The 27,500-nt window shown below is 40.9% G+C and overlaps 2 protein-coding genes across 4 annotated transcripts in view; both read right to left on the reverse strand.

The window, feature by feature from the left end:
* Window positions 1-2,088: 2,088 nt before the first annotated feature.
* On the reverse strand, window positions 2,089-20,743 carry LOC123499061. 2 transcript variants are annotated; one of them, XM_045246655.1, is made up of 10 exons: window positions 20,686-20,743; window positions 16,557-16,804; window positions 16,103-16,329; window positions 13,446-13,784; window positions 12,108-12,240; window positions 11,498-11,642; window positions 10,030-10,203; window positions 9,474-9,669; window positions 8,545-8,714; window positions 2,089-2,493 (listed from the first exon to the last, which is right to left on the reverse strand). In XM_045246655.1, the coding sequence occupies exons 1-10, from the start codon at window positions 20,704-20,706 to the stop codon at window positions 2,293-2,295; spliced, it is 1,854 nt and encodes a 617-aa protein (XP_045102590.1). In that variant the 5' UTR covers window positions 20,707-20,743; the 3' UTR covers window positions 2,089-2,292. The 2 variants fall into 2 exon arrangements, with proteins under 2 accessions (XP_045102590.1, XP_045102589.1); XM_045246654.1 differs by lacking the exon at window positions 20,686-20,743 and adding an exon at window positions 17,269-17,502.
* Window positions 20,744-21,082: 339 nt separating this feature from the next.
* LOC123499378 (coiled-coil domain-containing protein 77-like) overlaps window positions 21,083-27,500 on the reverse strand; it is a 15,383-nt gene continuing 8,965 nt past the window's right edge. The window contains exons 7-13 of one of the 2 annotated variants that reach the window (XM_045247296.1): window positions 26,888-27,080; window positions 26,384-26,567; window positions 24,756-24,918; window positions 23,907-23,999; window positions 23,561-23,677; window positions 21,902-22,054; window positions 21,083-21,779 (exon numbers count right to left, since the gene is read on the reverse strand). In XM_045247296.1, coding sequence (XP_045103231.1) covers window positions 21,615-21,779; window positions 21,902-22,054; window positions 23,561-23,677; window positions 23,907-23,999; window positions 24,756-24,918; window positions 26,384-26,567; window positions 26,888-27,080 — 1,068 coding nt within the window. In that variant the 3' untranslated portion in view covers window positions 21,083-21,614. The remainder of the gene's footprint in view (window positions 21,780-21,901; window positions 22,055-23,560; window positions 23,678-23,906; window positions 24,000-24,755; window positions 24,919-26,383; window positions 26,568-26,887; window positions 27,081-27,500) is intronic. The other variant, XM_045247297.1, reaches the window with a different exon arrangement.

The raw sequence follows: 27,500 nt of genomic DNA on the forward strand, positions 1-27,500 counted from the left end.
TGGGTGATCATGCTGACAAAATACCATGACGGTGCCTTGGAAACCTCGCAAATAATAAGCTTACTGCGTTGTCAAGCGTGGGGTAAACAAGTCACCAGATCGCATAGTAATACCACCGTTGTTGTTTTTTTTTTTCCCTCAGTATCATGATAAGCTTGAATAAAATCTTTTTTTTTTCTCATTTCTCAAAGCCAGCTACGTACAGTGCAAAATGAATCAGCATGGAATGGGATTCTACGCAAGGGTGTTCTATTCTCTACTGGAAAATGTGACAGACATGCAGAGTGGGAGAGAAATACCAAAGTCACTGTCGGAAAGATGAGTGAGGAGGAGTGAGAGTTGAGAACACCAGCGAGAGACACAGTGAGGCGGTGGGCTGGGCGAGGCGTCACATACACACGCCCCCGCCGCCCCGCTGCCACACGCAAGACTCGACCTTTAAACCTCGTACTGCATCCCACATCCTACAATCACTATCCTACAATACCCCCATCAATATATCTATGAAACTTGATAATTAGCCTTATATATTTAATTCAAGACTAGCACCACCTAAAGCACCGTGAGTTTAACATGATATACTAGCATATGAATAACCTTCCAGCTACAAGTGAAGGACGCATGCGTGAAGGCCAGCGTGGGACGACAGCCTGAAAATTCAATAGAAACTTTTCCTACTTAGCAATGTTTAGCTGGATACTTCCTTCACCTGGGATTAAGGATGATCGGGCTAATTTGAACCGTAATCCCACAAACGGCACACGCGGGACAATGGAAAGTAACGAGGCGCAGCAAACACTACACTGAGCAGCTGGCGTCATTGATTCCCGAGTAGTGGTGAGGCAACCTGTTACAGCGACGCCAATGTCATGTTATTTGGAAAACGCACGTCGCTTTCCTATTACTAACCAGGCGGACTAATAACACGCCTCTCTCAATGTTGGCAGTAATAATGGTCGCTCTGCTGCTGTTCTCATTAAGTGTTATCGCTCGTAATTCAGAGCAAAGCGACGATTAATACTACCTCTGCTGTCTCCTGCTATGCACGGAAAGAACATTTAACTCGTGGTGCTGATCATTCTTCGCCCAGTGTGCGTATCAATTTGTGTGATTAGTGACGGAAAAATTATCCTAAGAGTTTTAACGTTCACTACAGACAAAGTGATGTAATCGAAGTAATGAGGTAAAAGAATGATTGGGAATTGGACTTGTATTGTACAGTAGAAGTAACGCATGACTGGCAGACAAAGTACCAGAGAGGTGAATAGGTATAATAGATTAATATTATTGTAGTAACGGAAATAAAGTCAGAAGGACAGTGAGATATATAAGTCCAGGTAACAGTTGATCTATTCCCACAATAATTATCCAAAAGCTCTCCTAATACATACTAGGCTATAAAAACAGATCCTAGATTAAAAAACAAAACTAGAACCAGATAAAAAATACGAACTACTTATATCATATTTCATCTATCTCCACAAAAATTATTTCAAAGCGCTCTTAACACAAAAACAGCTCCCGGGCTCAACACAAGTAGCGACAAGGGAACCCACCACAGAGCATCGGGACAAGAGCATTGGGTTCCGCAATATGAAATCTGCCCAGCCGGTGACAGTCTTCCCGAGCCAATACACTGCTCGAGGGGACATGAATGACTGAGCAGTGTGGAGAATGCCGACTCTGATTATAAGTTCAGGGGGGTCATTGTGGAGAGCTGCAGGCTGCACTGGCGGGGCAAGTGCGGAGGGCTCGGTATGCTCTCAATGCGCTGTCTACGTGCCGTGTTTCATTATCTAAGGTTGGAGCGTAACACAAAACCTGATCATCTCTTGCTTTTTCATGAAAAGAACTTTGGCTATGACCTACAAAAAAATAAACAAGATAAATAGGTGAATAAATAAATCCGATTAATTAACCGCTGATCTCCCATCCCTAGAAAATAGATATATAAATTGTTGCGACAACCAAATTTTATTTATTTCTAATGTGTAAATATTGCTACTACGATCTAATGTATGTTAGTACAGTAGCTACATCAATGTAAACTGCTTTAATACACTACAAAGGCACACAATATAGAAGCAGTTCATACACAATATAGATTTTATTACTATTTTTTTACATAAGAAATATGAATACACGTGCATGTATATACAACTTTAGAAATATCAACTGTAATATTCATTTTCCCTCTACACTACACTACTCTACACTTCACTGCTTCCCTTAGCCTCGGTGTCTTTTCTTACCTGTGCCAAAAGAGACACGAAGGACACCACCCGCCACACCCTACATCTGCAGGTGGTGCCAGAAGGTGGTGGGACCTGGAGTCTTGAGTGCCAGGCCCCAGTGTGAGAGGGTTATAGCAGTGTTATAGGAGGGCCTGGGAATGGCGGGTTGGTGCTCTGAGAAGCTACCGAGGTACAGGAGTGGCCCAAGCTGCACACGGCCAACCACGTCCTCTCCGGCCCATTTGTTCGTGTATATCACCTGTGTGGGAGTGACCGTTAGTATTGCTCCTGTGTGACGGAAACGATATATGTAGAGAAGTAATGGAGAATACAAGGAATCAGACGAAAAGTGATGGAGATGGAAGTACAGGGCAGAAAATGGAGAGGACCAAAGAGGTGGATGGACTGCAGTATGTGTAACGACTCGAGAGAGTGTAAAAGCAACCCTGGTGGAGGAGAGCCGTCAAGGCGTCTTGGAGCTGACGAGTCATTCATGAACACTGGATGGAGGGGCAAGTGATGGGCTGGAATGAGAGGTTTAGGCGGAATGAGCGATAGAAATGAACGATTTAGAGGATGACTGGTGGCAGTGATGGGCGGGAGTGATGACGGCTTATAAGGCTGAGGTATGAAGTGTACCTGGACGCTAAGAGGTTGTGAATGGGTGGTGTGGAGGTGTGGCTAGGACACAGACTTTGTTTTGTACCGCATGAAATCAATGTAACATTTCAAGAAATAAGGCATTCAAAATGCTACTGATGAACATGGTAAAATCTCAGAGCTATGGGATACTATTATATAGTGCAGGGAAAGATGATGCGGTGCTGCTTCCGAACCTTAACTTCCTGTAAAACCAGTAACACATTCATTACTTGCACTTGTCGCTAATACTCATAACACAATCCAAGTTTTCTACAATTCCAATAAGTTTCAAGAAGATAAGGCAGGTATTCAAATGCCTTACATATAAACAAACGCACTCTTGTCAGCAAGTCACAGTGAGAGCACACTCGCAGCGCTCAAAGGGCAAAGTTCTTTCTTCACCTCACTGCCACATTCATTCTTCCACTTGCTTCAATTACACCAATTTTTCACCAAGAGTCGGCAATTTTATATTCTCTTCAAGAGCAAATCTTTTCCGAAAACTAAATTTCTTCAGGCACGGGAAAGACTTGCAGGAGGCGCTGGAGGAGGAGCTGGCCGGCTAGACCTAGGGCCCCAGGTCTATGCCGGCCTCACGCCGCAGGTCCTCCTGCTTCACCTCCTCCTGCTTCAAAATTGTTGGTGTCTACCTGCAGCCTCTCACAGCCAGAAAATGTTCATCATGAACAGCCAGGGGACTGAACAGTCCCCAGCAGACACTGCCATCTGACCATCTGAGGAGCCCTTTAGGGGAGGACTGGGCTCCTCCGCAGTAGTGAGGGGATGGAGGCATGCACACCATTGCCCATTGGACTTAGATTGCAGCTAGAAAAAAAAAATGAAGCTATAGGACTCTAGGATTAAGGAACGTAGTTTTAAGGAATCTAGGATTAAGGACCGTAGTTTTAAGGACCCTTGCATTAACTGTTGGTGCCATATACCTGCAGCCCCCCACAGCCAGAAAATGCTCAGCACACACTGCCATCTGACCACCTGAGGAGCCCTTTAGGGGAGGACTGGGCTCCTCCACAGCAGTGTCCCTGTGAGGGGCTGGAGGCGTGCCAACCACTGCCTATTGGCCATAGACTGTAGCTGAAAAAAAAAAAAAAAAAAAAAAAAAATGTAGCTGCAGAAACCGTAGATTTAAGGACTCTAGGATTAAGGACTTTAGGATTAAGGAACGTCTAGGATTAAGGACTCGTAGTTTTAAGGACTCTAGGATTAAGGACCGTAGTTTTAAGGACCCTGGATTAACCGTTGGCGCCATATACCTGCAGCCCCCCACAGCCAGAAAATGCTCATCATGAGTAGCTAGGGACTGAACAGTCCCCAGCAGACACTGCCATCTGACCACCTGAGGAGCCCTTTAGGGGAGGACTGGGCTCCTCCACAGCAGTGTCCCTGTGAGGGGCTGGAGGCGTGCCAACCACTGCCTATTGGGCATAGAATGTAGCTGTAAAAAAAAAAAAAAAAAAAAAAAAAAAAAAAAATGTAGCTCTAGGAATTGTAGTTTTAAGGACTCTAGGATTAAGGACTCTAGGATTAAGGACCGTAGTTTTAAGGACCCCTGGATTAACCGTTGGCGCCATATACCTGCAGCCCCCCACAGCCAGAAAATGCTTATCATGAATAGCTAGGGACTGAACAGTCCCCAGCAGACACTGCAATCTGACCACCTGAGGAGCCCTTTAGGGGAGGACTGGGCTCTTCCACAGCAGTGTCCCTGTGAGGGGCTGGAGGCGTGCCAACCACTGCCTATTGGCCATAGACTGTAGCTGTAAAAAAAAAAAAAAAAAAAAAAAAAAATGTAGCTGCAGAAACCGTAGTTTTAAGGACTCTAGGATTAAGGACTCTAGGATTAAGGACTCAAGGATTAAGGACTCTATGATTAAGGACTCTAGGATTAAGGACTCTAGGATTAAGGACTCAAGGATTAAGGACTTTAGGATTAAGGAACGTAGTTTTAAGGACCCCTGGATTAACTGTTGGTGCACATACCTGCAGCCCCCCACAGCCAGAAAATGCTCAGCAGACACTGCCATCTGACCACCTGAGGAGCCCTTTAGGGGAGGACTGGGCTCCTCCACAGCAGTGTCCCTGTGAGGGGCTGGAGGCGTGCCAACCACTGCCTATTGGGCATAGACTGTAGCTGTAAAAAAAAAAAAAAAAAAAAAAAAAAAAAAATCTAGCTGTAGGAACCGTAGTTTTAAGGACCCTAGTTTTAAGGAGCGTAGATTTAAGGACCCTAGGATTAAGGAACGTAGTTTGAAGGCCTCTAGGATTAAGGAACGTATATTTAAGGAACACACAACACAACACAACACAACACACACGGAAGGAGCCTTTTTGGGGAGAAAGAGCTCCAACACACACACACACACAACACAACACAACACACAACACAACACAACACAACACACAACACAACACACAACACAACACATCACACAACAAACAACACAAAAAGGCTAATCTAGGCTAGGTTAGGTGAGGTTAGGTTAGGTTAGGCTAGGTTAGGCTAGGTTAGGTTAGGTTAGGTTAGGTTAGGTTAGGATAGGTTAGGTTAGATTAGGTTAGATTAGGATAGGTTAGGTTAGTTAGGTTAGGATAGAATAGGATAGGATAGGATAGGATAGGTTAGGTTAGGTTAGTTCTCTCACTCTCTATCTCAAAATAAGTTCTCACTCTCATTAGAAAGCTTCTTAAGTCTGTTCCTTCTGACAATAATGTACAAATGTTCTTGATAATTATGTTACTACAGCCACAAAAACACCCGCCTTCTCACTGCAACTACAACTTTGTCAATGCACTGGAGGTCCGGCTCACCAGTGCTACAGGACAACGTCTCACTGATAGTTATCACATCCTATGCACACACTTCACTGACGCGTTTCATGACCCACCACATCAGAGGATCGTGAAAATGATTATGCCGCTAGAAGGACACGGAACAATATCAGGCGGGATGAGCCTCTCCCATTTATTTTCGGCTCAAGTAACACAAACTCAACACACAACTCACAACACAAACACAAACACACCATAAACATAATACAAACACAATACAAACACAATATATAACATAAATACAATAAAAATATAAATAATATAATATAAATATAAACATATAATATAAATAATAATAAACATAATATAAATATAATAACATAATAAACATAAACAAACATAACATAAATATAAATATAAAAAAAAATAAATAAAATAATAAAATAAATATAAATATAAATAAATATAAATATAAATAAAAATAAATATAATATAATATATAATAATATAAACATAATATAAATAAATATAATATAAATATAATATAAATATAATATAATAAAAATAAAATAAAATATAAATAAATATAATATAAATATAATATAAATATAATATAAATAAAATATAAATATAAATATAATATAAATATAAATATAATAAAATATAATATAAATATAAATAAATATAAATATAAATAAATATAAATATAAATATAAATAAATATAATATAAATATAAATATAATAAAAATATATAAAATATAATATAAATATATAATATAAATATAAATATAAATATAAATATAAATAAATATAAATATAAATAAATATAAATATAAATAAAATAAATATAAATAAATATAATATAAATAATACAAACACAAACACAACACAAACACAACACAAACACAATACAAACACAAACACAACAAACACAAATACGACACAAACAACACAAACACAACACAAACACAATACAAACACAAACACAATATAAAGACAACACATACAGACACATATAATCTGATAAAATAGCCATATCATATAATAATAATAATAATAATAATAATAATAATAATAATAATAATAATAATAATAATAATAATAATCCCCTTCGTGCAATGACTAAGAACAATAACAGGTTCTGGCGACATTATTGTGATTTTTAGGCCGATATTTTCAAGCGCTTTGTTTTCCCATCACGACGATTTTCAGAGGCGTTTCTCCTGTGAATTATGTAAAACACCTGTTAATCTATCACAGGTACCTTAATACTGCCTTTAAGAACTACGTGTAACTAACTCAGGTCTTTTGAAGTGTGACGCAGAAACGTTTCAGAATACCGAATTAAGACGCAGAAATAATATATCTAGAAATAAAAAGCGACACTGAACTCTGGGATTTGTTGCGTTTTTCCTCTTTCATGTTTAATTGTGTTAGTATGAATTTCGAATGTATTTCCAAAAGATATTTTTGACAATAAAACGTTTAATGAAGTCCAATTATTCTAGTGTATATAGTTTTACTTCCTTTTAATAAACAAATCTGAGAAAATTCAAATTAACAAGTAAGTTTGATTTGGAAACTATTCTTTTTTAACAGTCAAACATCCAATTAAGGTTTTTCAACCCACTTCTAATATTGTTACTTTTCTATATCACTTAACTTAGAAAATACAAACATATAGGAAGATAGAAGTATCGATCAAAGTTACGCTAAGGAGTGCAGTGGGAAGCATGTGACCTAACTATCGCGTAGGTAAAGACACCTCCGAGAGCACAGTGTAGCGTGCAAATAATAAGCAGCAGAGACGGATGAATGTTTGTTAATAACTGTTTTGTTCCTTCACATTGTCCTCGATCCCCTCTTGCCCACCCCTCATGTGCATTTGTCTTGAACACACACACACACACACACACACACACACACACACACACCGCGTAGTGTAGTGGTTAGCACGCTCGACTCACAATCGAGAGGGCCGGGTTCGAGTCCCGGTAAGCGGCGAGGCAAATGGGCAAGCCTCTTAATGTGTGGCCCCTGTTCACCTAGCAGTAAATAGATACGGAATGTAACTTGAGGGGTTGTGGCCTCGCTTTCCCGGTGTGTGTTGTGTGTTGATGTGGTCTCAGTCCTACCCGAAGATCGGTCTATGAGCTCTGAGCTCGCTCCGTAATGGGGAAGACTGGCTGGGTGACCAGCAGGCGACCGAGGAGGTGAATTACACACACGATCAGCATGCAAACACCGTCATGCAAACTCATTCGTAGTGCAATTGCCATCGTAACCCCGGCAACGTCGTCCCCATTACTGTAACCTCTAATTAATTCATGAACGGCTCCTTCCCCTAACCACACACACACACACACACACACACACACACACACACACACACACACACACACACACACACACACACCGCGTAGTGTAGTGGTTAGGACGTTTGGCTCACAACCGAGAGGGCCCAGATTCGAATTCAGGGAAGCAACGAGGCAAATGGGCAAGCCTCTTAATGTGTAACCCCTGTTCACCTAGTAGTGTAAATAGGTACGGGATGTAACTCAAGGTGTCGCCTCACTTTACCGGCATGTGTGGTATGTGATGTCGTCTCAATCCTATCCGAAGATCGGTCAGTATGATGAGCTCTGAGTTCTTTCCGTTGGGGAAAGGCTGGCTGGGTGACCAACACACAACCGTGGTGAATAACACACACACACACACAACAGGTAACTGAAACATAACATCTACTACTACTACTACTACTACTACTACTACTACTACTACTACTACTACTACTACTACTACTACTACTGCTACTACTACTGCTACTGCTGCTGCTGCTACTGCGTCTATTATCATTACTACAACTACCACCACCAGTACCTTGAGAATGACGGCAGCGTGTTGCAGGTTGTTCCGGGGCAGCGTGAAGACGGAGCGAGTGCGGATGACGGGATCCTGCGTGACTGGAAGCTTGACAGAGGGCGAGGTGATTCTCTCTACGCGATGTCCCTTCACCCACAAACCAGAGCGACACACTACCTCCACGTGATCTGCGGCAGGTTAAGCGTGACAGAACCGTGACCAAGATGTGCAGGTAAGGACAATGGTAAGCTAAGGTAGGCAAGTTATGGTAAGTGTGGCTAAAGATGCAACAAGACCTTATGCATACAAACCAAAGTAGTATTTCCTTCCAATATGTTAAAAAAAAAATTCGTAATGTGTGAGAACTTAGACTTTACGAGAAATGTTTTGATTAAGAGCATAAGAAAACAATAACTTAACAACGCACTTCTTCATGGTATATAAACTATAATTTTTTTTTTTTTTTTCTAGAGCACTAAGTTGAGTTTTCACAATAAAAGCAGAGAAATATAAGTCGTTTTGTTTTCATGACAAGAATGAGAGGAAATGCAATCGACGACAAAAACAAAAAGGAAACACGGTGCACACTACGTACAAACCATTGGAAACACAAACAGGAAACACAAAGCACATAGCATAACACCAAACACAAGATACAAACACAGCACACACAACAAACCACGACAAGCATGAAGGACAAACACAACACACATTACAAACCACAAAAGCATGAAAACAAAAACAACACACATGACAAACCACGAGAAACACAAAAACGAAAAGACAAAACACCTTATAAACTTGAGAAAACACAAAAACACACGTTACAAAGGAAAAAGCACACACGACGCACAAAAACACAATATAAAACTTAAATCAACAAAAAGTAAACACAATCATATCCCCTCACACACCACACACACACACACACACACACACACACACACCTTTCATTCTAGAGGACCCCGCCTTCCGAGCTAGAGTGCCAGGGCGGTATGGTCGGAGATTCTTGGCTCTAAGGACTTCCAGAATGAGCGTTGCCTCTCCCTGCCCTGCCTGCCCCGCCTCTGCACCCTCCTCCACCACAGGGTCACGGTAATCGCAGCGTAAACTGACTTCCACTAGTCCTAACTCCTCTATTAACTGTGGGTAGAGATGGTGTGTTTAGTAGTAGTAGTAGTAGTAGTAGTAGTAGTAGTAGTAGTAGTAGTAGTAGTAGTAACAGCAGCAATAGTGCATGAGCAGGTATTAATTGAGTTAAGAAATAGATAATCAAATAACATGACAAAAATGAGATAGAAAGTCGTAGTAGTAGTAGTAGTAGTAGTAGTAGTAGTAGTAGTAGTAGTAGTAGTAGTAGTAGTAGTAGTAGTAGTAGTAGCATTAGTAGCAGCAGCAACAGTATAAGGAGCTACACCACAATAAACACAAATCAAACACACACACACACACACACACACACACACACACACACACACACACACACCTGAACCTACAAAATACCTGTGAGTGATTATGTAGTGGCGCCATGATGGGACCTGAGGACTCCACGAGAGGCGTAAGGGCAGTCCCAATGGCGCAGTGCTTCCAAATCCTTCCGCACACCCACACCGCCACCCGCACCACGCCCTTCTTCCTCGCCTTCGCCTCCCTCGGGCCCTTCACCACCGCCTCCAACTAGAGAGAGAGAGAGAGAGAGAGAGAGAGAGATCATGTAAGTATTTTTTTCGTGATTCTGAAGTTATCATTATAATTAAACATATAATAGGTGTTTTTTACTTCCTATCTCTCTCTCTCTCTCTCTCTCTCTCTCTCTCTCTCTCTCTCTCTCTCTCTCTCTCTCTCTCATTCACTATTTTCACCTTTTCTTTATTTACATTACTTTGAAGCAGAAGAAACATAATATTAAAGAAATACATACGAAAAAAACGACGAAAACTCACAATTATGCTAATGAAAACACACACACACACACACACACACACACACACACACACACACACGGTATTATAAACACAGGTGGCTCCAGCACGGCTATCACGTGACCAGCACCTTGATGACGTCACACCACACATGTAAACACGGAATGGGCAGTGAGTCAAGGAACCTATAAAGCATATACACCCCAGCTGAGCCTCTGTGTGATTGGCTGATTAAGGATTATCGCTTTACAGGAGAAGGAGGAGGAGGAGGAGGAGGAGGAGGAGGAGGATAAAGAAATGTAAAGAAACATCTAAAAACACTGATATTCATATTTGAAGGTGAAGGAGGTCGAGAATAAGATCAGTTTCAGGAGGAAGAGTAGGTGATGAAGAAGAAATACAAAGGAATACAAAGAAAGAGCAAACAGCAATAGACCTTGAAGCCCTTATTCAGTTGTTTTGGAGGAAGAGGAAGAGGATTAAATAGGAATGCAAAGGGAAGCCAAACACTAACAAAACCTTGACATCCTTACTAAATCCTCTGGTTAGAAAGAGGAGGAAAATTAGGGAAGAAATAGGATAAGTGAATTGAAATGGAGCAGAGAAAGAGAGAGAGAAAGAGAGAGACGCGAAGGGGGTGATCACACAGGCTGCATCAATCAATCGGAAGGTCATACTAATCGATTCTCAGCCTCCGTGTTAGCGCAGGTGGAATCAATATGGAAAGGTGACGAGTACAACATTTCAAGGGCAACCCACGCACATTTGTTAACCGAAGGGAGAAACTGAGGAGGCAATCGATGCATGTGTGTACGGTGCTGTCCTACGGTGATGCTTTATGGAGATATCCTACGATAACGCTATACAGTTCACCACCACCACCACCATCATCATCAGCAGCAGCAACCTCCATAACTAAAATTCTGAATAATGATACCTAGTTCTCTGCACGTGTCGCCGTCAAGTCCACGTCTCCTCCAGGCCAGCCATGCAAGAGTATACAGCAAGCGAGGAGGTGAAATGAAAAGTTAAGGAAGACAGCGACCCACCTTGACGTTGATGGAGGGACCGTGGGCGTGAGGCAGCGCCAGCCACCGCGACCGTCCCCCGGGGTCCACGCACACCTCCAGCATAATGCCGCCCGATCCGCCCACCCATGGCAGTCCCTCCAGCCCACATATGCCGATCCGAACCCTGTACAGAGGGATGGATAGAAGGAATTAAATATACTGACCTGCAAGCGTTGGTACACAGAGGAAATGGATATTGTTTCCCCATCATTATTTACCTGAAAGTATTTGGTATAAAGAAAGAAATGTTCATTATTTCTCCATCAGTAACTACTCACTAGATAACAATTAGATAAAAGAAACAATGAAATCATAATCAAGGAAAGGATTTTGTGACTAAAGGTAAGTAGCATTTATAGTAAAGAGAATTGGAGCAAGGATGAATAACACTAAAGCGCACTTTCTCACGCATCTATGAGTAAAACAAACTTTACCCGCTCATTCATAACCACCTGTCACACATCTGTAAGACGCCCGTCAAGCCTTCACTCCGCCATCAGGTGCACGTCACGAGATGCGGTCACTCGCCACATTCATGAATAACACTGTGACAGGCGCACAACAACAGGTGCCCGCCGCTGCCACTCACCAGCGTCCCTGCCAGCCAAGCACAGCCAGCTTGACGGCACCGTAACACTCCCGGGTCGGGTTGTCCAGGCCGCCCGTCGCTGGTCTCACTGCTTCGGGTTCCTCGTCTGACGCGTCGCTCTCGTCGTTCTCATCTGGAAGTTAAGTCAGTTTTAGAATATCTCCATAAGATGTTCCTTTGAGTTTGCTGTTTGAACGCACCCTTTAGGGTTCTCAAGATTACCTGTGATGGTAGGTGGAGTTCCTCATTTCTGTAATGTAAAGGAGAACGTAAATGCATACATTTCTTTTTATTATAATATAGATAAGTGACAGTTTTCTTTGATTACTAACTTACCTGAGTGTGTTTACGCATGGCTTCGAATATTTCGAGGCTAACTATGTTTACAGTACGAGCTTTTGACTCCAAAAACAAAGGGACGTGAGTACGTACTATATTTTTGCATCGTGAAGTATAGATCTGCGGACCTGAGGTTATTACTCGGCGTCACCGTGGCTGGCGAGGCGCTGTGCTACGCCGCCACAAAGCAACACAACTGTTCTTGTCAACACACTTATCAAGAGATGGTGGGGGTGTACATGTGTAGTGGAAACAAACACACCTGCTTACACCAAGTCACCGCCCCACTTTTGTCTACAATGTGGGTCAAACTGCATGCTAAAAATAGATCCAAGCGTCCATGGCTCACCCCAGCTTTCCGCAGCGTGAAGTCCCTCCCCCTTTAGTCCTGCACAAACAGAGCGTCTTTTCCATCACAAGGCACCAAACGCTCAGTGGAAAATGGTGCGCGTGTGCCGGACCTGAACACCATCGCACACGTTCACTCTTCCTTGAGCAGAATGACCAACTTTGCTCAACCCTGTCCCTGTGAGTACGCAGCACCCGGGCCATCCCGATCACGTCACTTCAACACACACAAGCGAGCACAATACTAAACACCACTGAAAGCCATCCTGTAACCTTGGCGTAAATACTTATCTCATCTACGTAAAAATCATACATTCATACATTACAATGATATTCATATAGACAAGGTATTTTGTAAATTGAGCAATGATGCCGCATCAACAAAAGCATATAACTCTTTGTAGGGTTAGAGAACGTTACCTCTCCCACCAAGAAAATGAGATACGTACAGTACATCCAGGCAGTAGTCATATATGGTATATGCAGTCACAGTCAAGTAACGCACTCATTCCGTGTATAGCGTTCTTCTACAATTCTTACTTTTATGATTTGAGAACCCAGCAAGCTGAGAAAGGACGTAAAACACAACAGAAGTACAAGTGCAGAAGGTTACTCGACTTCTAACCACTAGTCAAGCAGCCGTCAACTCACCAGGGGCAAACAGACTGGACTCCGGGCGGGACGTAGGTGTCACAGCTCGCATCAGACTGGAGAACCCCGCCTTCACCATGCCCCAGCTGCCAGACCGACTCCGCGGCGTCGAGGGTGTGCTAGCGTTGGACCCTGCTGTGGGCGTGGGCGTGGAGCTGCTCTTGCTGCTGGTGGAGGAGGAGGCGAGGGAGAGTTGTGTGGGTCGAGCGGGGCGCGGACTCGCTGAGGGCGTGGAGGGGAAGCGGCGAGCACTCCCAGGACTAGAGATGCTGCCTGGGCTTCGCTGACCACTTCGAATGGTACTCTCGCTCCCCTTCCTGCCGTGCCCATATTTCCAACCTGAGAGAGAGAGAGAGAGAGAGAGAGAGAGAGAGAGAGAGAGAGAGAGAACACTTTTTAATATCATCGCAAAATTTCTAGCAGTTTTAATGCAAACTTCTTAAAAACTCATCTGGAAGAATGAATAATTGCAGCTAAAAGGACAGACGGTGCGCAAATCTTAATACTTCACATGGAAACTCAACGTCAATTAGCGGCTTTCTTTAGTCAGGCAAGAATACAATTTAGGCAGAAAGAAAACGAAGAAAGAGATATGCACGAAATTTGATGGGCTGCTGATACTACTACTACTACTACTACTACTTCTTTTCAGGTAATCCAGAACAGAGACCCATACATATAAGAACTAAGACTAAGGAAAAAAAAGGCTTTACTATGAATTCTACCCATATTGTCCTAACAGAGAGAGAGAGAGAGAGAGAGAGAGAGAGAGAGAGGGAGAAATATATATCACACCTTTACTCATCCACACAATCTTCCAACACGTAATAATTAAACCACACACGCACACCTGAACACAACTCACCATCCTGACCTTCTTCCTTTCACTCAACACTCTATTCCCGAACAAGGATACTAAAAAAATCCGACACTACATGAGCTGACCTTGATGGCAACCCGCATAGTATGACCCGACCAGCCGCCCTTTGTCACCCGCACCAGGTAAAGGAGGTCACACACACACACACACACACACACACACACACACACACACACACACACACACACACACACACAGAATAAGGTAGACATCAGGGCGGCACGGTACTGAATATTATAATGATTAGGGCCCCAGAGTGCTTCCGAGGGCGATGTATTTATAGAGTAATCGGTAGCCTGGTAACATATCGCTCGGGTTATAGAACATGATGGCTAAATGTGTCTCTGGTCTGTAAGTGGCGGAAAGGATGCAACATAGGTGACAAATGAGATCCAAAGGGAAGTGTTCAGGATAGGACAAGAAATACTTTTTTTTTAGGACCGATTAAGTTATATTAAATGGTAAAAGGGATGTTATACGGTGACAAACAAAATCTTCAGTGTCAGTAATCAGATAAGGCAAGAAATAAAGAGTTTCAAGCTTGATAAACTGATATTGTAAAGAGAAATAGAGAAATACTGCGTTCAGGATTAATTAAGTTAGATTTTGAGTGGTAAAAGGGTGACGGTGACAAAATCCTCAGTTTCAGTAATCAGATAAGACAAGAAATATTGGGTTTCGATCTTGATAAAAGTGGGATTATAAAGAGATAGGAAAATATTTCCTCTCAAATGGAGTGGTGAATGAATTATTGACAAAGTCAGTACTTAGTTTGCTAATGGTGAGTGAGCAGAAAGCTTTAAAGATCAGCGTATTTATGGATGGAGATGATAATTTGAAATAGATGAGGAATGTCACGTGTATATCTGATGTCTTCTTACAGCTTCCATTGTCTTCCTGTTTTGTAATGTTCTACCTCTCATGTGACACTGTAGGGAGTATTGTTCAGGTAAGTTATGGTGAATTCATTACTTGTGAATTTATGAAGCGTGGTTAACAATGTAAAATATACTTCTCATTTCAAAGTACTTGATTGCATGAGAAGACTAGACATTTCTTACTTTTTTTTTATGTTATGGCCTATAGCGCCATAACATAGAATAGGGGAAGCGCTGTTCAGCTTCCATCCATTAACGGCTCAGGCAATTTTATTTATAGTGGTACCCATATTAGGGCCCATATCACCATCCAAGCGCATCTTTGACTTAAGGCAATTACACCTCCACCTACAACCGGCATTATGATGACATGTAGATAACTTTAAACCACTCGACAAATGACAAAGTTTCAGGGTGGCACGTGGTGGGATTCGAACCTATGCATGGACCTCTGTCTGATCCCACGCCCACCACCTTTTCCGTTACGCCACCGCCTCCCTAATATATTCCGTGCGACCTTACATAGAAAAGGTCATCAGGTAGAAATGTTATATGTTATGTTTATTATGCGGTATTACTCTTGAACTTATGCGTTACGAGAGACGGAGAAAATAACTGCTAATCGTAAACAGTTTAATCTAAATATTAAAAGCATCAAACACAATATGATGGACGAGTAGTAGTAGTAGTAGTAGTAGTAGTAGTAGTAGTAGTAGTAGTAGTAGTAGTAGTAGTAGTAGTAGTAGTAGTAGTAGCAGTAGTAGTAGTAGTACTAACAACAACAGCAACAGGACAAAAGAAACATCAACAAAACCATAAACCTTCCTACAACCCTAAACCAACACAGGAACACGAAAACATAACAATTGCACACACAATCACTTCATTCCAGCCCTCACCGTTACTCTTCTGGCTGTACTTGGCGGCGGACGGCTGGAGGAGATCGAGAGGGATGGACTGTGTGGAGCTGGCGGAGAGGGAGCTGGAGTAGAGACGATTTAAGGCACGAACGTGATGCAGCTTCTCCTGGGGCGTCATCTGGTCCAGCGGTAGGTCAAGGGGCATATTGATGGTCTGGTTCGTGTCCATCTCCGTGTTTTCCTTCAGGGACTCCGTTGATACCACTCTGAAAAGGCGCAGGGAAAACTCTAGCGGTATTTTAGTGAGTACATCAGTGAATTAGTGAAGTTTTGAAGATACTGTAGCGGTGAGATTGGTATGAAGAGGACTTGTATATGATTTACGAGTAGAATATGTTGTTGTTTTTTTTTTTTTTTTTTTTTTGTATACCGGTTACACACTCTCTCTCTCTCTCTCTCTCTCTCTCTCTCTCTCTCTCTCTCTCTCTCTCACCTTGAAATCTTCCTGTGGGTGACAACGGAGGCAGGAAGGAGCGGGTGCTGCGGGTAAGCGTCCCAGCAGCAACACAGACGCCGCCAAAAGGTTCCTATCCCTCTCCCTCTTCCGCAGGCCTCCTCCTCTCCCCTTTCCCCCGATAATGGTGTACGTGAGCCTTCCTTCTTCAGGTCATCTTCTCCTCTTAAGTCATCGTAACCTTTGTCGATTGTCTTAGTCTTCACGTCGGACATCGTTGTTTTGACCTGGAGGGAAAAGACGAGGAAATGTCACAATTTTTCGCCTTTGTTTTCGCTTTCGGTTAGTGGCCGTGATGTGGTTTGAAAGTAAAGCTGTTTGTCTTGCCTCTGTCCATTCAAATGTTGACTCTGTGCGTAGCTGTGGTTGTGTCGTGGTGCTTTGTGAGGGTGTTGTGGTAGTGTGGTGGTGTAATGCTGACGGTGGGGAGTGTAAGTGTTTTGTAACATCAGTGTACACTAATTACAGTAAATGAAGCGGGATTGAGTAAGCCAGTTGCCACGATGTATTACAGCACTGAATTCATCTTTTTTTCTTTATTTGCTTTCACTTTATGTTCATTGGATATTTCCTTTAAACGTCCCGAGTAAAATGCATTGAACAACTACACGTAAGAATGATGACACGTGACTGAACGCAGACGCTATGAATCACTGTGACTGTGAATATAATTCTCACTTCACATTTGTACCTTTTTGGAGAGCGCTCGCATCATTTTTCTTTTTGTTGATCATTTAGCCGATTGCGAACGAGAGGAAGCGATGCGGAGCCGCATGCGAGTGCGCGGAGTGACACACTGACACCAGCCGCGGGGAGAAGTGGCGCTTACCTCACACCCGCACCTTGTATGATTACCATAAAAACTCATCACAAAACCTTGGCATCCTAACACATACGCGGCTCTCACATTTGCTCCGACTGCACACATAACTAATAACGAGCCTTTGCCTTGTCTGATTATCGCGGAGCTACAGAAACGTGTGCGGTGGGAGGGGAGAAAGCCAACGCCGGGAGAGAGTCGAGACGAGGGCACACCTGCGAGGCCACAGGTGTCAGGGGAACCATTCCTCAGTGTGGAGTTACAACAATATAGGGAACACAGTCTTTTCTATTTTCCGGGGTTTCCTTAACTAAAGTTCATTGCCTTGGTCGTTTAACGTGAAAACTTTTAGGAACCGATAATTAAGCCGTTCATGTTATCCCTGTGAAGTAAAAATTCAGTAAACTTTGTTTATTTTTTATACAATCAACGTTTTGGGTCGCTCATTTCATTATTTTAACATTTTGATATTACTTCCCTAACGCGACAGATATTAAAACGTTTATCGGAATAAGTTCAATAAACAATCAAATCGTCATTATTTTCGACATATTTCCGCAGAACACGTAGTGGTGTTAATTTATTTACTTATCCGTTCACTTGTACTCTTGTTTATCTATTCATTCATTTATCTATTCATTTTTGCGCTTTTGATTTTCATTCATAGCTCAGCTCCCCGTCATTACGTATTTAGTTGAGCTTGAAGCCTCCAGTCAAGAGAAAGGGAAGGAGTTTAGGCCTTCACTAAGACGGGCATCATCTAACTTTATTATAATCCCATGAAAGCTGCCTTTCTTTATACATTCTCGTCAACTTTCTAAACAGTGGTTGTCTCAAAACACTTACATCCTTATTCACCCACAGCTGTCGCTGGTCCGTTGGGTGACGTTGTTTACACACTCTACCCCGAGCTGCTTCTACGTTATGATTATGTTTAAGGAAAGTCATTGCGTTGTTTTTATGCCTCAGAATATTAAATCGTGATCCCACCAATAATATTAAGAATTATGGATAGGAAACGTATTAAGGAGAAATCAAAACATACATCATCATACGAATAAAAAACTGTGTTCAATGAAATGCAAAGAATGCTGACTTTTTTCTTTCTTTATGCACCCTTGTAAGTTTTCTTTAACGCCACGTAATTCACCACGGTCGTCTGCTGGTTATCCAGCCAGCCTTTTCTATTACGGAGCGAGCGCAGAGCTCATAGACCGATCTTCGGGTAGGGCTGAGACCACAACACGCTCTACAAACCGGGAAAGCGAGGCCACGACCCCTCGAGTTACATCCCATACCTACTTGCTGCTAGGTGAACAGTGGTTAAGAGGCTTGCTCATTTACCTCGCCATGCCGGGACTCGAATCCGGACCCTCTTGGTTGTGAGCTGAGCGTGCTAACCACTACACTTCGTGGTGTGTGCTCGAATGTCAGTTCAGCTGTGTGTTCACTGTGTGTGTTCAGTCAGTTATTATTATAGCGCGTTCGGTGTGTGTGTGTGTGTGTGTGTGTGTGTTACATCAGGAGTTCCCAACCGGTAGGTCGTGACCCCTTGGGAGGTAGCGAAACCTTAGCAAAGGGGGCGCAAACGTGCTAGAAATTGCTTTGGATAATGTTGATTTCAACTCGTCAATGAGAGTTTTTGTGCTCCTACATGTATATTGTTTTTACTTAATGCAGAAAAAATAAAGCACAGCGGTCCAATGTCATTCGATGACATTGTATGTTTGCCTGTTCGTGCATGTCCCTTTTTGAATGTGTGTCTCTCTGTAACTAGCGAGTGCATGTGTCTACATCTGAGTTTATACATATGTACGTATGCTTGAATGTCTGCTCAGCTGTGTGTTCAGTATGTGTGTTCAGTCAGTTAGTGATGCAGCGCGTTCGGTGTGTGTGTGTGTGTGTGTGTGTGTGTGTGTGTGTGTTTCACTGTTTGATCTGCTGCAGTCTCTGACGAGACAGCCAGACGTTACCCTACGGAACGAGCTCAGAGCTCATTATTTCCGATCTTCGGATAGGCCTGAGACCAGGCACACACTACACACCGGGACAACAAAGTCACAACTCCTCGATTTACATCCCTTACCTACTCACAAGGGCTACACGTGAAAGGAGACACACCCAAATATCTCCACCCGGCTGGGGAATCGAACCCCGGTCCTCTGGCTTGTGAAGCCAGCGCTCTAACCACTGAGCTACCGGGCGTGTGTGTGTGTGTGTGTGTGTGTGTGTGTGTGTGTGTGTGAACGCGCGCGCGCGCTGCTGATAGTAGTAGTTATCCTAGAGGAGTCGCGTTGGTTTCAAGCTTTGGATAAGCGGTAAGCGGTCGCGAGTACAAAAACGTTGGGAACCACTGGTATACACTGTCTTGAATGGATGAGAGAGAGAGAGAGAGAGAGAGAGAGAGAGAGAGAGAGAGAGAGAGAGAGAGAGTGGGGGGGGAATGCTTCTTAGATGGAGATAGCAGGTGGGGTATGAGAAATGTAGAAACAAGGGGAGGGAATGTGGACTAGGAGGTGGACATGAACTGGGGTTGAGAAAGGTGTGCCTTAATATATGTCAATTTCTGACTATGATATTTACCTATAGAAAACTCTGAGTTGACATGTCTCTCTAAGTAAAATTAATATTAGGAAGTGTTGTTCTATTAAATAGGGGACCATCTGTACGAGATTAGGTTTGAAAGAATGGATAGTGCAAGGATTCCATTTGTGGAATGAAAGTGGATCCCCCAATGGGAATAAGAGATGCATGAGAATGACAGATAAGAATGGACAAGGAACAAGTTATGTGGGGGATGAGAATAGCTGGGAGAGATAAAAATTATCGTAAATGGATCGTGACAAGAGGATACTGAGTGGGAACTGAATGGGATCTGAGGAAATGGAAGACTGAGATAGTCAGGGAAGTGAATTATGTGGATCTGAATATATCTCAATAGTTATGTTCACAATTATAGACTGCAAATACAATAGGTCTAAGAAAATGACAATCAAATCAATTCATTATAAATTCACAATTTTAGAAAAAATAATACTCTACTATTATTATTATTATTATTATAATTATCATTATTATTTGGAGTGGCTAAGAATGATATTTATTCCCTCCTGGTATTAAGAAGTTTTCATTCCATGCCAATTGTCAAAAAAATAAAAAACATCTAGACACTTGTTTATAAGATTGATTCTCCTTTCTTATACAACAGTATATTAAATGTCAACCTACTATCTATGAAGTAACTTTTTTTCTTTATCCCATGAAAACATTCATCATAGCTGTGCTTACCTTTACACAAAAGGCATTCATGTTTCCCTACAAGTACCACCATCACAGCTTCAAACCTTTCAAGGAAAGAAAACAACTCAAGTTCAGACACAGATTAAAAAATATATATTATGCACATAATCATCCTTTCATCACAACATAGGAACCTGAACAACTGGAGTTCATAGAAATCAAAACCCAGGACTTCAGCTCTTGAAATAAAAAAATATATATATATATATATATATATATATATATATATATATATATATATATATATATATATATATATATATATATATATATATATATATATATATATATATATATATATATATATATATATATATATATATATATATATATATATATATATATATATATATATATATATATATATATATAAACCAATAAAACACTAAATTTCAAAGATTTAATTCAACTATCCATCTGTCCTATCATAGCTTCTTACAATTCCATTAAAAGGAATGACTGTGGTAAAAAAATTTATTTAGGTAATCCTGACCACCTATCAGTTTGGCATTGTAATATTTCAATATGTATATGTACATTTCACTTGGAACAAATTAAGGCACAAACATTTCAGTTTTTGTTTTAATCACTAGCCTTCAAGAAAAGTAAGACTTTAAAGCCAAATTATCTACCACCTTTACTCTTCTTTATCAAGAAACATTTCCTCATTTCATTACAGGTTTGTGAAAACTTGTTTTTTCCTGCCAGATACATGTGTTTACTCTCCATAACATCTTTTGATATATATAATTACTCTTTCTCCTTTTCTATAATTCTCCAGAATGAAGAAATTTGATCTCTCCAACTTCAATTCTGTAAGGTCTACAATATTATCTTCTTTCCCCCTACCTCCTGTATAAGTAGTTCTGGAGAATGAATAAATTCACTCTGCATTGTTCCCCATCATATTCCTTCACCTACAACTCTCCGGCACAGACAAGGTCACATTCCCCCCTGAGTGCCCTCCGTCTGGCCTCACTGATAGTGTTCTGCACTGCCCGAACCAAAGTAGCCACTGCCTGCATCTCATTCAGCACTGTGAAGTCCACTGGTATGGTATCACCTGAGAAGGCCATCGTCAGCTAGAAAAAACAGCAAATGCATGTGCTTAGCATTAAGAAATCTCGGCTATTAATTTTCCTTCACAAGGCAGATGATCATAAAATAAATAGTCAATAATAACAAGAAAGAGATCTTTCCTAACCTTGTACATCTGATGGACGACTGTTTTCATATCATCTTTCAAAAGTCTGATGCTGGACTGAAAGCCTTGAGTATCTGTCTTCCGCCTTTCATCTAGCTTCATGTTCTGATCTTTTAGCATTTCAATCTGTTTTCTAAGTTTCTGGTTTTGTTCCTGAGAAGAAAAAGACATTCATGTATAAATAACAATAACTCTGGAATAAACTTTACTATTGTACCAAAACTACTTTGCTTAATGATCAACACAACAAAAAATCCATCTTAATAAATCATATTAGACAGGTAGCATAAAACATCAACGAGTAAATAGAACTCCACATGAATAACAGCAAAAAGATATGTATAATAATTATATCATAACGTCTTACCTTAATCAATTCCAATCAAAGAAGAATCTCACGCTAATATATATATATATATATATATATATATATATATATATATATATATATATATATATATATATATATATATATATATATATATATATATATATATATATATATATATATATATATATATACAGTAAAGTCCCGGTTACGCCGGTCTCGAGTTACGTCAAACTCGTAGTTACGTCAGTCCACTATAAGGCAATTTAAGATTAAAAATATTGAAAATTTATAAATCGTAAAGTGCGGGATTTATTGTTATTGTTGGTGGTTGCCCGCCACACCGCCCGCCTCACGCTTGAATACAATAACACCCTGCCTCAGTTCCACCACACCGTCGCCCCTGGCAAGAGTGTTATCCTACTTCTGCGTTTACTGACTCAAGTTCTTAGTATCTTGCTCAATGGCACCAAAGAGAAAACTTCTTAGTGACAGCAGTGATGCTAAGAAAAGGAAAACCATTACGCTACAAGAAAAAGAGGACATAATTAAAAGACATGAGAAGGAGGCAGCAGCTGTGTGTGAGGGAGGAAGAAGAAAATGGGAAGCCCGTTACCATGACAACGGGAGGTTGACGACCTTGAGGGCTCGCACACCCATCACAACAATAACAACTCCGGAGCCTTCGCCTGGGCCACACGACACTCGCAGCTGACTTGCACCGTCTGCGCCTGTCTGCTGATCCCTATTGCCCTTTCCTATTGCATTTCCTGCCCGCTGCCCACGCTTCTACTCCCACCGCACTGCACTCGCTCCCAGCTGTCCACCCTGGGCGTCACAACATTCGACCTGCCCACCCTCCTGGCGGCCTCAGGCGTCCACCCCTCTCTGCAACCTGCAGTCCTTCGCGTTCGTGGCCCTAATCAACAACAAAAACAAGCTTGTGTTTCATATTCCTACATAGTTGTAAATAATATAACAATATAACCTTTAACTTACCTGAATGACCATAAACAATGATTGGTTGAAAACTCGATAATATGCTTTGAAATGTACGGAAACTCGAGTTACGTACAAAATCGACTTACATCATGTTTCAGGAACGTAACTCTGACGTAAACCGAGACCTTACTGTATATATATATATATATATATATATATATATATATATATATATATATATATATATATATATATATATATATATATATATATATATATATATATATATATATATATATATATATATATATATATATATATTCATATTAATATACATTTAATCCCATTTTATTGGATGGCCTGACTTAATGTTCCAAATGCTGCCTCACCTTAAACGTCTGCTCATTTGCTTCCTTCTCCTCACGAAGTTTGCACATTCTCTGCTCCATCTGAAGACACTGCGCCTCATAAACAACACGTAAATCTTCAGCTTCTGCTGCTTCAGTCTGAGGAAGAAAAAAAAAGGCTTTTGCAATTTATCATCCACTACAACAATCATCTACCCTACATTTAATGGAAGGTAATGTGCAAGTAGTGTACATTGAATAATGATTGCCAGTAGGCTTACTGAATCAATAACTACTGGAATAGGATGTTAATTCTTTTTAATGAGATTCATTTTGTCCTTCAGATTCATGAAAGCTTGAGAGTTCTTAGGTTTAGCATAATTTTTACCTTCAGTAGATCATTCTCTCGCCTCAGATCTTTAAGTTCACATGTTGACTTTGTCTTTGTCAGATCTGTGTAACTGCCTGACCTGCCAATAGCCTGTAAAAAAAAAAGTATACTTCATAATATTGCCACTGAAACATATACTAAGGGGAGATTATTGAGTGAGGACCCCTTGGTTAACTCTTTTCTTACTGAAGTATCTACATTCTCTAAAGATTGTTTCAAGGAACCCCATAAAGCCAGTGAGCATAGCAGCTGCACAATTGATTCTGTGCACAGTTTATCTTTACACATTCAATGTCTGTTTCTCTCTCTCTCTCTACTCATATACTCTTCAGTTCAAGTGGATCTCCTCTTACATCCACCACATCCTACTGTTTCATGAAAGGATAATTAAAAAATGTACAAGACATACCATAAATTCATCCTTCAATAAACCACCAAAACAACATAGCATACAACCACCCAAGTGCTAGTTGGTAAGCAAATTCACCTACAATACATCACCCACAGCCAATGCACTCAGTTATGTTTCATAAGTCAGTCTTATAACTATTATATTATTTAAACAAAGTAATATTTGCTGTGGAGGCAGGGAAGTACAAAAATAATAAATGTGCCTTAGGCATCACAGTAGTATGATAGGCAAGATAAATAATAATACACATTTATTCACAATGCCTGACCTTCTCCAGGACAGAGGTTACTGCCTTTGGCAACATTTGATATTGACATTCTATCTTATCACTGCCCTTCAATCTTCTATAGGTTGGCATGCAGAGAATCCCTGGTAATATATTTTCAAAAAAATTTTATAAATTACATCCATATCTAACATCAAAATCTCCTCACCTCCAAGTGAGAGACTAGAGACATGTTTTCCTCCATAGAAGCTAAGATAGAGAGGAGATGGTCCTTCTCAGCCAACCATTTCATCTCCACATCCTGCATTTTAGACTTGGACTTTAGAGAATCTTGAATAGCCTCTGTGACAAGATTCTGGGATTCTTCCAGCCTATAAGAAAACAAAATTTGCTATTATTCTTTCAGTAAAGCAGTACATGCACTCAGTTAGAATGCTGTTCTTTAGATATCCATGCAAGTTTAATAAGCTTAGCAAGATACATTAATTCACAAGGCTCAACAGTATCTTGAAAAGAAAACAGTTTAACGACATTATCAATTAAGCACGAATGCATCATAAAAAACATATACCCTTTACTAACAGAGATAGTTTGACCAATTCTTTTTTCTATACAATAAGGGCTTTTCATAAAAATTTATGGGCTAAAGGAGCCCTTTTTTGGGTACCTCCTGCCTGAAAGCCCATCCGTTAGGGCAGTGGTTCTCAAACTATTTTGGCTGCGACCCCTTACAAATTACTCCAACAGAGTGACAACCCACTCCACCAACAACAACGAATTTCTGTCAATCCCTATGAGGCATTTCGTTGTCTCCGTGTATCTGCTTGCCTTTCTATGTATGTATGTATGTATGTATGCATGTATGCATGTATGTATATGTATGTATTTACACACGTATGTATCTATCTCTCTCTCTCTCTCTCTCTCTCTCTCTCTCTCTCTCTCTCTCTCTCTCTCTCTCTCTCTCACCATCTTTAAAGGCTGAACAACTTACCATTACTAATGGGAAGGATGTGCTTGCTTCTCTCGCAACCCCCACAAATTATTTCCCGACCCCCCTGGGGGTCGGGACCCCCACTTTGAGAGCCCCTGCGTTAAGGAATTGTTAATTTAAGTGGAAGCCCTTCCCACTCTTGTACTGTAGCCAGAATTTGAACCCGTGTGCTTGGGGACCCATGGCCATCAAAGCAATTGTTTTATTTGTATATGATACAACTGGTGTCCAAAGAAACAGCAAAAGTTGGCTCTAACATTAGAGCCAAAAGTTAGAAGTTGGAAGAAGTTCAGAACTAATTTCCCTACTAGTAATAAGGTACCTTTCCCTGGATGTGACATTAAGGTATACATCATGCATGAAAAGTTATTCTTGTTAGCCCAAAACTTATGTTGTTCAAGATTATGAAGAAACCAAGAGACCAAGAACTTCAACAAGGAAAAAAGAAACTCTCTGGATAGGAAGAGGTTCAAGCTTTGTTGTGGCTACCACTTTATGGGAATGGTCTTGAAATGTGTGTAATATTAGATATAAAGGAATGGTCCCGAAATATGTGAAATATTAGAGATAAAGAAGTAGATCAAGAGCTTGGATGGTATAAAAAAAATCAAGGTGAGGTAAATGTGCACTTGAGAAAACTTGAAAAGTTATCAGAAAAATTACTACAACAGATGCTACTTATTATCTGGCCTTACTGTAATTTTGAAGATCAATATAAAGAATTAATTGGAAGATTATGAAATATGAAATGATCCCTCAACACCATTATCATTTCCTGTACTAAGCATTCATGTAAGGAAGCAAAAAGTAAACCAGAAAAGTTTCTCCAATCCTCAACTTGCCTTGCTGTAAGCAGGTTGATGTGTGCTTCATCCTTAGAGACCTGAAGCTTGTTTTCTGAGGCAACTAATGTTCTGTCCTGGAGGAGAGCATCTTTCTCACGCCGCCAGTTTTTCTCTGATTCTTGCAGCTGCTTTTTCAGGGAGGTAATCTCTGCTTTCAGGACTAATTCTTCATCACTTTCTTCTGTAAGAAAGAGAAACAAATATTTCTTTTGTGTATTAGACAGAAAATGTCAATGACATATATGTTCTTGAAGTAACCAGGAAGAAGCCAGCCAGTGCAAATTCATCAAGGTCCACAACTTAAAAAAAAACATAACCTCATGCAAGAGAAAGTCCAGCATTTAGTTTGCCACCTGTAGGATCATGATCTATAAACCCATCATCTTCAGATTCTGAGCACAATTTTCATAACTGATCAAGATGTAAGAAAGATCTTTTATTTTCATAGCAAAAAAATTCCTATCTTTCACTTTCTTAATCGCACACCACTGACCTCATTACCTGGGTGTCCTGGTGTGGGCTTTGGCAATTCTTCCCTCAGCTTACTGTAGAGCATCCTGAGATGTGGTGGCAGCCTCTGCTTGACGATGGTGGTGCGACGAGCATCACGCAGAAACACCTTCAGCTCTCCCTCTGTCAGGCCACTCAGGGTCAATAACATTGACACCTTCTTCTCAGCCTCTAGATTTGCTAGCTGAAAATGGCATCCATGGATTTAGATAATGCAAGTGATAAAATTTATATAAACACAATTTTAGAAGTACTTCAGATACGTAGAATAAGTGGAAAGTTGAGGATTTATGTGTATACCATAGGTGAGCCATGTTGTGCTGTTTGTTTTGGTCACAGTGTGCACTCTCTCAGGTACAAAACATAATTTTTATGCAAGTTTTTCTATTAATAAGTTGGCATTACCCCACCTCACCCTACCCTAGATTTACTTCATGTTCTGCTTATGACTGACTTCTAAAGAAAACAGCTGAAATACATATCAGGGAAGCGGTGGCATAGTGAATAAGGTGGTGAGCGTGGGATCAGGAAGACATCCATGCATAGGTTCGAATCCCACCACATGCCGTCTTGAAACTTTGTCATTTGTCAAGTGGTTTAAAGT

Source organism: Portunus trituberculatus, chromosome 49, assembly GCF_017591435.1.
Source record: "Portunus trituberculatus isolate SZX2019 chromosome 49, ASM1759143v1, whole genome shotgun sequence".
Taxonomy (NCBI): domain Eukaryota; kingdom Metazoa; phylum Arthropoda; class Malacostraca; order Decapoda; family Portunidae; genus Portunus; species Portunus trituberculatus.

Bases quoted from the DNA above. Each gene is read 5' to 3' on its own strand.
- LOC123499061 (XM_045246654.1), bottom strand. From the start codon at position 17,292: ATGATGCGAGCGCTCTCCAAAAAG. The intron at 16,805-17,268 runs GTACAAATGTGA...TTTTCCCTCCAG, and splicing joins TGCGAGCGCTCTCCAAAAAG to GTCAAAACAACGATGTCCGA. The intron at 13,785-16,102 runs GTGAGGGCTGGA...TCTCTCTCTCAG, and splicing joins GTACAGCCAGAAGAGTAACG to GTTGGAAATATGGGCACGGC.